Genomic DNA, 14,304 nt, shown 5'->3' with positions numbered 1-14,304 from the left:
CACAAGTAGGATTGCAGAAAAAAGGTCACTTAGACCTAATAATCTTCTGTGAGCACTTTTTACATTTAGTCAAGTTTTGACTAAATGTTTTAACATAGAGGGGGAATCAAGACGAGGGTCGTGGTGTATGTGTGTGTGTGTGTGTGTGTGTCTGTGCGTGTGTGTGTGTAGAGCGATTCAGACCAAACTACTGGACCGCTTGTTTAATACTCTTTAGTGAGGTTAATGATCTTATTACAGACGGAATGGAGAGAGAGAGAGAGAGAGAGAGAGAGAGAGAGAGAGAGAGAGAGAGAGAGAGAGAGAGAGAGAGAGAGAGAGACGTAACTCCCACACATACAAGAATGTGAAGAGAGAAAGAGAGAGAGACACAGACGAAACACACACACATGCAAGAATCTTAAGAGAGAGAGAGAGAGAGAGAGAGAGAGAGAGAGAGAGAGAGAGAGAGAGAGAGAGAGAGAGAGAGAGAGAGACACACACACACACACACTTTCTTTCTCTCAAACGAACACCCACTACTCACACACAGTCATACCACTGTCAACAGTAAGACAAGGTGAAAGCTAACATCTTTATTCATGTATATACACCGTATGACAGAGACAAGGGTGAAGAGTCCCTCTGGTAATCCGACAAATCACAGCGACACAATAAACCTCTACAACAAACACAAAATCACAGTGCAAAAGACTACCTCATAACCTGCACATTAGCACAAAAAGTCAACCTTTCTTCAACATGCATGGCTTCAGTCAATCAATCTTCATCCCAGTTTTTCTTTCTATTCTAAGAAGACTTGTGCAATTAAAAAGTAAGCAAGTACAAAAAAGGTGGAATGATTTTCATTCTGAGAACAAAGGAAATCTTGAGGGCTATTATGGGTATGTGCGATTGTTTGTTCATTGTAAAGTTTGGTTTTGTATTTTCTCGGGTTTTAAAGAAGGAAGTACAGCTCTGTTTTGCACACTTCAGTTTCACATTTTAAGTCTTCCTCCCCTTCCCCCACGTCTCTCTCTCTTTCTCTCTCTCCCTCCCTCCCTTTCTCTCTCACACACACACACACACTCTCGCGCACACACACACAAAGAAGCAAGAAGATTATTTGGAAGTTCTTAATTTAAGAACTAAGCGACCACCAAAAACTGGACAGTAAAACGAAATTAACCGTTTGAAGGGCTATCAGTTCTTTGTACTTAAAGGCGTATATAGACAGACACCTTCATATGTGCTTGTTATAGACAGGTTCAACTGTACGTACGGTTACCACTTTACATTGCCTACACACACTGACAGAAAAGACACTTTAGTCCTTCTTTTGGAGATGTCCCGACTTCAAAATACAAGTTCCACTGTAATTATCAGTCCTGTTTTACAAACTTCACTTAACCCTCACAGTTGATCACAAATTCAAGTACCACTTTAATCATCTATCCTATGTTACAAACGTAACACTTGATCACCAGAATAACCAAAAGCTCTGCAAGAAAATGAAAGTTCTCATCTTTATCACAACAATAACATGTACATTCTGCCACCAACACTTCATAAACAACCATTTCACCACGCTTCAGCGACCATGCACTATCTACAGGCTAAGCAACTACGCAGTGGTTCTGCACACTGCAAGGGCAAACTATTCTGCAACTAGTACATTTCCAAACACGTCGATTAATTTTTCTATGACTATTCACATGCTACCGAGTTGATTATTTTCTAAATTTATATTTACAGACTTGCTTCCATCAAAATCTTTTTTTTTATTTGGTGTTTAACGTCGTTTTCAACATCAAAATCTGCATCAACGTAGAAATGTAGATTGCTTGCACATTTCAGACACTTCTGCAATTAATTTGAGAGAGAGGGAGTGAGGGAGTGAGTGTGTGTGTGTGTGTGTGTGCATGAGTTCTTGCACATGTGTGTGCATGCATGTGTATATGTGACGTGTGTGCATGCATGTGTGCTTTTATCAGGTCTTTGACCCCAAAACAAGATTTTTGACAATAAAACAGAAGATAAAGAGAACCACAGGAATGAAAACAGCAACTTAAATTGCTGTGCAAGCTAAAATAAAACCTCTCCGCCTTTCAGAATGTTCAACTTTGTGTGCGTGTTTCAAAGTACAATACCTACACCCCACCACATGACAATACTGGGGCCCGGTAGCTCTGTTGGTAGAGCACTGGACTTGCAAGTCGTGAGTCACAGGTTTCGAATCCGGGCCGAGACAGACACGGGTCAACTTTATGTGCAGGTATCCATGTTCCACGCCCGTGTCATCACTGTGGCACATAAAAGACCTTGGTCATTCTGCCATAAATGCAGGTGGCTGATTACACCTAAACACGCACAAACCAGGGTAGCGCAACTCTGTTACTGCTAGCTTTCCACTGGGAGGAAGCGACCCGAATTTCCCAGCAATGGGACAATAACTAAAAATGAAAGTGATACACCTTTTAAGGACCATAGTTTTCACTTAATTCAGAAGTTCATGTCACAGGTACATGTATTACAACAAAAGAAGACAAAAACTTTCAACAATTCCACACACCAGCTTCACAAATTAGACTACTGAGACAATTCAAACATGTGAAATCTGCAATTCAGGCAATCCAAACTTTTTCTTTACTTGAAAAAAAAAAGAAAAAGAAAGTATCATTCAGCTCATAAAAACCAACACATAACTGCGTCCATGTACGTTTTTGCGATAATATTGTTTGCTTGGTAATTGTGACAATTCTATCATTTAATAGCAACAAGATCTTCAAACACAAGTCAAATAACAAAACGGAACAAACAAAAAAAAAAGTGCTTGAACAATATCAATCCAAAAAATCTGCTTTACAACAAAGTACAACCAAAACATTCAGCTTACGTCTGAATGAATCGAACAGATGTAAAGTCATCGCACGTACAAAATATTGCAACCACAATGAGTACTGCTGTATGTAGTAGAAATACTCGCGGCACAGGGGGTGGGGGTGGAAGTACACACACAAATACAGAATCAATCCCAGCTGAAATATCAAAGTGCAATATACAGTATATCTTCCCGTAATATCTGATCCTTAGTGTCACCTTATCAGCTTGCTGTGAATATTTTAACAACATTAATCTAAAACAAAAGCGACAGAGAATTTTTGTGAGTTTATAAGTGTCATTTTTAGAGTTGGGGTGGGGTGGGGTGGGGGGAATGAATGGAATAATTTTGATGAGGGGTGAATGAATGGAATAATTTTGATGAGGGGTGATTGGATGTGGAAAGCGACGGAGCTGTTGATACAAAGGTGCATGCGAATGTCATACAGTATATAAATTGCAAAGAATGCAAACATTTTGGCCTCTATGTCAACATTAATTCAAGTGACTTATACAAGTCGATATAGTTCATACTCAACAAACACAGACTATGTCTATGATAGACACAGATTACCTATGCACACACACACACACACACACACACACACACACACACCTATTCATATCCCTCTAAAGCTGGGCTACATTCTGCACAATATAATTATACAACAAACATCACTGCACCACTAAACGTTAACATCAGACATGCTGTCAAATTGTTTTCAATTACTTTTCGTTAGACTCAAGCCTCACACTAATACATGGAGCTAAGCTAGCACAAACTGACAGCTTAATTGGCACAGTACAGTACAGTATAATTAATTGAAACAATGAAAGACTATCATCAGACTATGTACAGTGAAGATCAATGCATATGTACCGTAAACTACCTTGTATACGCCCAGTATCGAGTAAACGCCCACCCCCTACTTTTGGTCAAATTCTGCGTACAGGGTACAGTACCTTACAAACGCCCACCCCCCATTTTTGATCATTAGAATAAAGGGAAATAAAAACAAGATTGTGTGTGTGTGTGCGTTTTTCATTATTTGGTGTTTAACGTCGTTTTCAACCACGAAGGTTATATCGCGACGGGAAAAGGGGGGGGGAGATGGGTTTGAGACACTTGTCAATTGTTTCTTGTTCACAAAAGCACTAATCAAAAATTTGCTCCAGGGGCTTGCAACGTAGTACAATATATGACCTTACTGGGAGAATGCAAGTTTCCAGTACAAAGGACTTAACATTTCTTACATACTGCTTGACTAAAATCTTTACAAAAATTGACTATATTCTATACAAGAAACACTTAACAAGGGTAAAAGGAGAAACAGAATCCGTTAGTCGCCTCTTACGACATGCTGGGGAGCATCGGGTAAATTCTTCCCCCTAACCCCCGGGGGGTAACACAAGACCTGAATAGCAATGTTCGGAAATAACTATGTTTGGTTTGCATGGGTTGTGAGAGTGTGTTTTTTTGGGAAAAAAAAAGAAACTCCATCCAATTATCATGAGTTGTTAGCTTGTGACAGTACGGTACATTCCATAAATAATGTACGGAAACCAGGGTGAACATTTAACTGCATTTGCTCATTCATTTTGACAATTTGGATAAGTACATAGCATAATTATCAAACTTGAACAGTACCACTGCAACTTAGACTAGAATACGGATGATGTGTGAACACTGAGTAGCAACTATCATGTTACTGTGGAAAATAACCTCTCAATTAAGCACCATTAAAAACCAGGCATGGGAATTGAAAAAAGTAAAACAGGCTGAAAATGTGTAAGTAATAGTAAAGTCGACGACGCGAAGCGCCTAGCTCTGCTAGGGGGGTTCTGGGGCATGCCCCCCCCCGGAATTGTTTTTCTCCAAAGAACCCAAATGGTGCAATTTGGTGTCATCTGAGCTCCAAGTTTGCCATTAAATTCAGTTTTTAGAACCATTTTTGCCTCCCCCATTTATTTTTTCGGCGGACACTTTTGCTTTTTCGGCGGAACAAAACAAAAAAATCGGCGGAAATTTGCCTTTCGGCGGACAATTCCCATGCCTGAAAAACTTTTGTCGACGAGAGAATATGTGGATCTTGTGTCGGTTAGTTTGTTTGTTAACCATCACCACAAACACATGTTTATCTTTCTACCCGGCCTTTTTTGTTTGTTTTGTATTTTGCACATATCCCCTATCAGTGTACATGCAGTCACAACATGTTTTCTCATTTCTCATTACTTTATTGTCCCATCGCTGGGAAATTCGGGTCGCTTCCTCTCAGTGGAAAGCTAGCAGCAACGGAGTCGCGCTACCCAGGTGTCTGCGTGTTTAGGTGTATTCAGCCACCTGCACTTATGGCAGAATGACCAAGGTCTTTTACGTGCCATTGTGATGACACGGGGGTGGGACATGGCTTCCGTCTCTGGGTCTGCACATAAGTTGACCCGTGTCCGTCCCGGCCCGAATTCGAACCTGCGACCTTTCGATCACAAGTCCAGTGCTCTACCAACTGAGCTACCGGGCCCCCACTCCCACCCATACCCCCACCCCCCCACCCCCCTCCTTCCATCCCCAACCTCTATCCCTCCCCTCCTCCTTACCCCTGACTACGTTACCCTGCCCAGACATTTCTCAGCAGAAAACAAAGCTTCAATACAAAGAAATATAATCTAAAATCTTTTGTCTGCCAACAAGCACCACAGAAAACGCCCAATGTTAGTTTTTCCAAAATGTTCAGTTTTGTTTCGTTTATACTGGAGAAGACTGAAAAACACAAAGTCTGGGTACAGTTTCTTCACTTCATACAATTGCAACTTTTTCTGGATTGACAAGCAAATTCTCAGTAAAAATAAATGGAAAAAAAATATATAAGGAGACAGACAAAGAAAGAAAGATAGAAAACAAGCAAAGAGACCAAATTCATTCTCAATTCATTAAAACCTGCTCTTGACTTACACGAGTTGCATTTCATAACAAATTAATTATTTGCATCTAACTAACGCTCATTTAATCTGTATATGACACAGTCAAGTGTGGAATTTTTAGCACACTGCAAGACAGATTTTGTCAAACTGTTATATAAAAAAAAAAATCTATCAAATATTCTCCATGCTACTGACACAATGTTCACACACATCTAAACACAATGATACCGACATTTTTCACACACAACAAAAATGTACTGACACAATTTTCGCACATACCAAAAGACCTGGATACTGACACCGTTTTCACACAATGTATCAAAACACCGACTATCACAAAACTCCGTTTCACGGTTTTCTTTTAATGCCGTTCTACAAAACTAGGAATTGTTAACTATATATACACAGGAGTTACAGGAACATTTCCCTGCAGAAGACATCAAATTATAAGACCAATTTGTTTTTTGGGGGAAGGTATTCCTCTCACCAGTTCCAACACAAACCTCCACAGATGATCAAATTATCGCTGTAGTTTGGAGAAAAACTCCACATCACTCAAAAAAAAAAAAGGAAAAAAAAAAAAAGGAAAACAAATACAATTGTCACAGATGCGGGTGAAGCTGATTGCGACTTTTTGGGATCCTTGTGAGCTGACCAAGAATTTCACACCAATTCCAACGAACCACCAAATTAGTACAGTATGTAGACACGAGCGTGTTGCGCCTAGCGCAGCTAAACACAACTTAATACAGCACATTCCTGCAGAATTGTTGCTGGCATAAAAAGCAGAATTCCAGCTCCCTGGTTATAGCTGAATGCATCTTCCCTCAGTCCAATAGCAAAGATCACAGGACAGATTTGCAGGTCACTAATTGGTACGTACAATGTGAAGACGGTTCTTCTGCCACCAGCGGATTCCATCATCACAGTTGCTGTCAAGGTTATTCCTGTCAAGGACAAGGTTATACGGATGAGCTCCACCATCCAGTAGTCTTGGCCAGCCACAGAGCCAGTGAGGTGGGGGAGCCAGGACTAGAAACAGTGTCAAGGTCATTGCATCTCATCTGCATAATGTACGCAGAGGTGCCAGGTCAGCAGAAAGGTTGCCGGGGCAATGTTTAAAGGTGAAGGCTGCCAGGATAGGTAGCACTGTATGCAGTGTTGAAACTAGGGCTAGGTCGGCTAATGTGGGAGTCTGCAATTAAAATAATAATGTCTCTAAAAATCTTGGGTGAATAAGATTGCAGCATGCATTAAGGGACAGTTCTTCTTTGTTAAAACTTGCTCGCACACACAGACTCACTAAGATATACATACGCAGACACACACACACACACACACACACACACACACACACACGCACACACACACACACACACACACACACACACACACACACACACACACAGCCAGCAAAGTATTGATCGTTTTTAAAATGTACCAACATGCAAGAATAATTTAATAAACAGTTTGTATTGTTATTTTCAGTGCATAAACTGACTTGTCTGTAGAATAAAGTAAATGGGAATTTCTGCAGCGAGTCATCCTAAGATCTTTGGATGGTCAAGGGAGTGAACTGGTAAGAGTTAAACCATTAGCCACCACAAAAGTATCAATCTGAACATTCCAGGAGTCATTACGAAACTGTAACAGCTATAAGTGTAAACATTTTGCACATTACCATATCATCATCAGTCGCTCAAAAAGGCCCAGGCTTCCAGCCCACTGATGCAGAAATCTTCCTTGGCGCTGAGAACGATGTTGTTGAAGGTCGTGCACTGACGACTGCGGCCGTGGTAGAGGTCACCGTCCAGCCATAGCCCGTACAACCCTCTGTGGAAAAGAAACGGACAGAAAACGCTTTTTTATAGTTCTTATTCACACTTGTGAGAGAAGCCAGGATTGTGAGAAGAAGAAAATTATACGGCAGAAAATAAGGCCAAAGTGATATGTTAGGGCATATACATCCAGTGTTGACATGAATTTGGGCTTAGAGAAAAAATTTCAATGTTTCCGACTCCCCGACCCACCCTATTTCTTTCTCCTGACCCTAGAAATTTTGTTGACCCTTCAAAAAAATATCCAAAAATATAAATGAAAGACAGAAAATAAAATCAAGGTATAATTCTGTGTTGTAGGATGCTCTTTTTCCATCAGAAAGCCTAAAAAAACCTGCAATGGTAAATGTTCCTTGAACGGCCCCGGTATTATAAAAAAACATCTAAAAAAGTTACATAATCTGTCAAATATTTTTCTTTTTTAAGGGGGGACAGGGTAGGCAAGCACTTTTTTTTTTTATTTTGGAAACAGCTTGCTGCTCGTTTGATTTTTGCAAGCAGAATAACCTAATTAAGGGAAACCATTTTAAATTTTGAGTGAAAAGCAATTTTGGGGGGTTTTATTCACCAAAATGTGAGAAAAACGTTATAAAATGTGCTTTTTTTAAAATGTTGCAGTTTGTGAACCAGTGCATGTTTTGATCCAATTTTTCTTCTTTGCAGCAATATGTGTGTGTTTAATAATTCTGTGTATCGAAAAGCATTTCTAAGCAATATATTATTTTAATTTAGCATTTTCAGTTACTGGTTCAGTTCTGATAAGAAAAATACATGAAATCCTATCTGTCAGACTCATAAAAACCCAACCAATGCACTGAACTCTTATTCCATACACAGAACTGATGCTGTACAACTCATAAACAACATATACAAAAACTGAACAAATCCATCAAGCCTTTCAAAAGTTGCAACATTTTAATTGTAGCGTTTTGTCTGAAAATTACATTCAGAGAAAACAGCATTTTAAAGATTTGAACCAGTACATAAAAAAACCAGTAGCACAGTGCACCCTGAATTCATATGTTTTTATCAGAATGACCACTTTACTATGTAGGGAAAAGGATTTGACAATCAAATTATCAGGATTTTTTTTATATACATCATATGAAAACAACCATCTTTGTTTGTACCAATATGAAAACATGAATCAGAACCAAACTGTCAGACTCATAAAAACCCAACCAATGCACTTAACTCTTATTCCATACACAAAACTGACGCTTTACAAATCATAAACAACATAAACAAAAATGAAACAAATCCATCAAGCCATTCAAAAGTTGCAACATTTTAATTACAGATGTTTGTCTGAAAATTACATTCAGAGAAAACAGCATTTGAAAGATTCCAACCAGTACCTCAAACTAGTAGCACAGTGCAGCCTGAATTGATATGTTTTTATAAGAATAACCACTTTACTATGATGGGGAAATGATTTGACAATCAAATTATCCAGACTTTTTTAAAAAAATCATTTGAAAACTCATCTATGTTAGTGCAGATATGAATCAAAACGAAACTGTCGGACTCATAAAAACACAAGGAATCCACTGTATTCTTATTCCATGCACAGAAATGGTGCTTCACAAATCATAAACAACATATACAAAATTGGAACAAATCCATTTTGCCATTCAAAAGTTACAACATTTTAATTACCACATTTTGTCTCAAATTACATGTAGAGAAAACAGCATGTAAAAGAGTCTCACTAGTACCCCGGTAAACTAGTACCACAGTAGAGCTTGAATTAATGGGGTGGTTTTTTTTAACCAGAATAACACTTTAACTATGAAGGGGAAATGATTTGATAATCAAATTATCAGATTTTTTTGATTTAAAAAAAAATCATATGAAAACATTAAAAAAGTCAATTATCTGTGTTTGTGCTGATATGAAAATATTGATCAGAACCAAACTGTCAGACTCATAAAAACCCAAAGGATGCACTGATTTCTTATTCCATTGCATAGAAATGATGCTTCACAAATCATCAACAACATTACATAATTATATATACACAAATGGAACAAAGCTATCAAGCCATTCAAAAGTTGCAACATTTTAATTACAGTATTTCTGTGCTCAATCCTAACACTGCAGCAAATTTCTGTAAAGCTGAATGTCCCTTTCCATGTACCAACATGGTCATACGCGGATTATTTAAAATGCAACTTTACCACCCGAAGCGTTGCAAACACCGGGAGAAGAGTAAACAACTGCAGACTTGAATGGACACTCATATGCACTCCAGATGCAGGGCCTGTGCAAATCCTTGGGCTGATGCATCACCTTCTGTCATAATCAGACTGCTATCAGACAAGCATTCAGTACAGGATATAGACCTTTCAGCAATAGATTGAGCAGATCAATGTTGACAAAAGCCCAACACATGTCAGCGGAGTGACGTTGCACAGTACCAGTATCCATATCTGCTTGTGATGGGTCAGAAGATGGCAAAGTATCTGTATCTTCTTATGGTTGGTCAGAAGATGGCAAAGCTGATGTTTCTGCTGTGGAAGAGGGTAGTTCCGGTTTAGCAAACTTTTCCATCAGGTCAATCTTTCTCCTCGCTGCCACCACAGGAGGACTGGCTCTCCCCTTGCTCCAACCTAATAAATACACAAACACTGATTTAATATTTGATACAACTGTCCATGGTTTTTGTTTGTAATAAGCTGCAAAATTTAAGACTCAATATAAACGTCAACAAGTGCTTGTACTTTATTTTGCAAATGACCATGTTACATGGGGTGTACCTCAACTTTTTGGCTAGGCCGGTAAATCAGAAATCCCAATCAGCCCCCAACCACTGAACCAGACGGGTTTTCTTACAACCACCTCAGCGGCTCGTACCCACATATGTCGGTTGACGAACACACACACACACACACAAAAGACATTCATTAATTGGCCCCTATCACAAAATTTACATGTCAAGTTTACTATGGGATTTGAGTAACCACACAATCACATACACACAGGAACTAATACTGAAACTAGCTGAATTATTTTCTTTCTTTCTTTCTTTCTTTTCATATTTTTCTTTTAAAATTAATTTATTTCATCACACTTGCTATGTATTTGCTTGTTTCTTGTCTGTTGTCTGTTTTGTGTGTGTGTGTGTGTGTGTTCTGTGTGTGTGTATACATTTTCAGATTTCCTAAACCTAGCACTGTTTGCAGGTGATCTTTATGCTTTTGATTCATGAGTTGCATCCCCAGTCCTTTAGTTTAACTCTTTTTTTTTCTTTGGTGAAGTAAATTGGATCTATTTTTTTTATTCCTTAGTTAATGGAAAAGATTTGACAACAATATTGCTGTCAATGATAGGTTGGTCAGCCATGCTGGTGTAAACCAATCCTTTAGAATTAGAGAACGCTCTCTAGTAGGGTACTTATTTTCCTACGGTCAATGACCAGAAACAGAAACTGTGTCAGTCGTACATCGCTCAGATGCTGCTTCTCAGTTTGACCCCAGACAAAGAATAATGATGACATGTTACACCATAGTAAGCTCTCAAGGACTGGCCAGCGAAGAACAATAAAATAGGGGTTGTGAAGACGATATCACAGAGATGATCGAGGGAGGGAGGGAGGGAGGGGGGGGGGGGGGGTGCGGCGGCAGCATGGTCAGTAAATTGGATCAAGAAACACGCAAAATACTTCAGACACAAACTGTTTATCATTTACCTGCAAACCCTAACACATTCTTACAACAACAACAACATAACAATGTGCAATAAATCACGTTGTCAAACAAACAAGATCGAAAAGAGAAAGAAGCAAAACCCACCTCGTCGAGTCAAGAATCTTAGAATGTCGTCTGCTTCAATACGATAATGTTGGTTCATTTCGGAGTGTTGTTACTTCCTTCTACTGTTCGCTGCTGCTGGTTCATCTTTCTCTGATATTTCTTGCCACTATGCCGAACATTTCCAATGTTAGGGTTGTTCTCCGCAGCTCAAAACTTTGAAAAATGCTGCTGAATCGGTGAAAACGTCATGGATTTGTTGACACCGGGGGACTGATAAGTTGTCTACTGCGCTTGCGCCAAATGCCTTTGACCTACATATATTTGCATATATTAATTCCGGGGTTTCGGTTGGAACGGATTCTCTCTCTTTGTGCCTATGTCAACGGAAATTCCCCAACGGTGATGACGTCATCTTGAAGAACGGAAATTTCCACACAGTTTGAACAGCGAAGGGTCATGTCATGTGCGCACATTTACCAGCACGGAGTATCCAAAGTTGACCATTTTTTCGATTTTTTTGATAAAACACAGACAAAAACAACAAAACATCGGTTTGAAAATGGTTTTATTTACATGAATACATGTCTAAAATGACAAAAGCAGATTATTGAATGCATTCCAGGATGTTCAAAGGTGTGAAAAATGCAACAACCCCAAAAAGGTGTATGAGACCAAAAATAACTCATTTTGCCTACCCGGTCTGCCCTTAAAAAGCGGAAAAAAACCACCCCAAAAAAACCCAACTCAATCCAAACAAAGCAAGCAATCACAAAATAGAACCCCCCTTGAGAAGCAAGAACCATAACTCACTGGCTAGCGCCAACACTCATGCTAATCTCATCCCCCTTGATGAAGAAGGCGTTATCCCCGCTCCAGGGAAACAACTGTCAACAGAACAACAAACAATATTGTAACAACATGCAACGAGAAACAACACAACTTTACCAACTTACTGACTGGCTCCAATTGCTAAACAATCTATGTCGCCTTTAATGAAGAACAAATTCTGCTTCTTATGCCAGCGAAAATTCTGCAGAAAGAACCAAACAATATCAGTGAGGTAATCATTATACAAGTTGGTTAGCTAGCTCGTGTTTGATTAGCCCGCAAAGTTATGAATTACAACACTGTTATAACTTGAAAATACTATAAAGTATGAATTGCAATGTAATACAAATTAATGCTTTTTTCAGGGGTCAAACAGACTTGAACATATATATATACAAAAGCACAGAGAGAATTTCACAAGCAAGCCAGCATGTCTGCATTATCTTTATTTCTTCCCCCCCCCCCTCCCCCCCCTCTCTCTCTCTCACACAAACACACGCAGACATGTGCACATTCACACACACACTTGCCTGCACACACCACCATCCCTCTACACCTACACACGGACATAGACAGACAGACAGAGGGACAGACAGACAGACAGACAGACAGACACACACACACACACAACCAACAGAGAAACCCACATACACACCCCTTGACACACACTCTCTCTCTCCAAAGAGTACAAACACAACCCCCCTACACACACACACCACTACTTACCCTGAACTTGTCCTTGAATGTCCACAGCTGGCACTGACCAGTACCAAAGAAATGGTCGCTGAGTTTTGGCGGGTCACTGAGAAATGCTCCGAACACCTGTGGTATAGAATGACACATTTCTTCAGCATCATACAATCTTGCTTTTACAAGATAATCAAAATTCTAAATTTCGTCAGCATCAAACAATCTTGCTTTCACAAGATAATCAAAATTCTAAATTTCTTCAGCATCAAACATTTTTATCTTGCTTTGAAAAGATAATCAAAATTTAAATTTTTTACTCCAGCATCAAACAACCTGGCTGTGACAAAATGATCACAATTCAAATAAAATAGTTACCTAAGCATCAAGCTTTGACAAGATAGTCACAAGTTTAAATAATGTTGCTGGCACACAACACGGCAGGCTCAACTTTCTTGACGACACAACTGTTCATCTATCATAAGGGTCAGGGGTGAATGTAAAAAAAACAAGAAGAGCAAACGCTCGATCGAGTCACTTTCGCAGTTCTGAATATTATATGAGGCATCAGATGGACAGGAAGAAATTGCTATTCACAACACAATGAGTCACGTTCACATAAAATTTGAGCCCGGTCACTTTTATAGTTTCCGAGAAAAGCCCAACATTAAGTTGTGTGTTGCCGAACAGAAAAGGCTAGTTATCTCCCTTGTTTTTCTGATAATGTTCGTAAAAGGCTACAGATGTAAATACTTTGATGTAAAGAATAATCCTACAAAGTTTCAATCACATCCGATGAACTTTGTCAAAGATATAAAATGTCTAATTTTTCCTTTGACGCTGACCTGTGACCTTGAAAAAGGTCAAAGGTCAACGAAACCATCGTTAAAGTGTAGAGGTCATTGGAGGTCACGACTAAACAAAATATGAGCCCGATCGCTTTGATAGTTTCCGAGAAAAGTCCACTTTTATAGTTTCCGAGAAAAGCCCAACGTTAAGTTGTGTGTTGCCGAACAGAAAAGGCTAGTTATCTCCCTTGTTTTTCTGATAACGTTCGTAAAAGGCTACAGATGTAAATACTTTGATGTAAAGAATAATCCTACAAAGTTTCAATCACATCCGATGAACTTTGTCAAAGATATAAAATGTCTAATTTTTCCTTTGACGCTGACCTGTGACCTTGAAAAAGGTCAAAGGTCAACGAAACCATCGTTAAAGTGTAGAGGTCATTGGAGGTCACGACTAAACAAAATATGAGCCCGATCGCTTTGATAGTTTCCGAGAAAAGTCCAACGTTAAGGTGGTGTCTACGGACGGCCGGCCGGCCGGACGGCCGGACAGACTAACACTGACCGATTACATAGAGTCACTTTTTCTCAAGTGACTCAAAAACCAAAAAACCAATCCCTGTTTGGTAA

At 39.3% G+C, this 14,304-nt stretch overlaps 1 protein-coding gene across 2 annotated transcripts in view; it reads right to left on the bottom strand.

The window, feature by feature from the left end:
• Positions 1-5,451: 5,451 nt before the first annotated feature.
• The window catches only part of LOC138979440 (oxidation resistance protein 1-like), a 126,541-nt gene continuing 117,688 nt past the window's right edge, over positions 5,452-14,304 (bottom strand). Inside the window, exons 13-16 of one of the 2 annotated variants that reach the window (XM_070352159.1) lie at positions 12,926-13,021; positions 12,325-12,401; positions 7,460-7,611; positions 5,452-6,973 (exon numbers count right to left, since the gene is read on the bottom strand). In XM_070352159.1, the coding sequence (XP_070208260.1) occupies positions 7,470-7,611; positions 12,325-12,401; positions 12,926-13,021 (315 nt within the window). In that variant the 3' untranslated portion in view covers positions 5,452-6,973; positions 7,460-7,469. Of the gene's footprint in view, positions 6,974-7,459; positions 7,612-12,181; positions 12,256-12,324; positions 12,402-12,925; positions 13,022-14,304 lie in introns of both variants that reach the window. The other variant, XM_070352160.1, reaches the window with a different exon arrangement.

The sequence above is a fragment of the Littorina saxatilis genome, linkage group LG11 (genome assembly GCF_037325665.1).
Source record: "Littorina saxatilis isolate snail1 linkage group LG11, US_GU_Lsax_2.0, whole genome shotgun sequence".
Taxonomy (NCBI): Eukaryota; Metazoa; Mollusca; class Gastropoda; order Littorinimorpha; family Littorinidae; genus Littorina; species Littorina saxatilis.
Note: the sequence above shows the minus strand (reverse complement) of the source record. Positions and strands in the feature narration are given on the sequence as shown.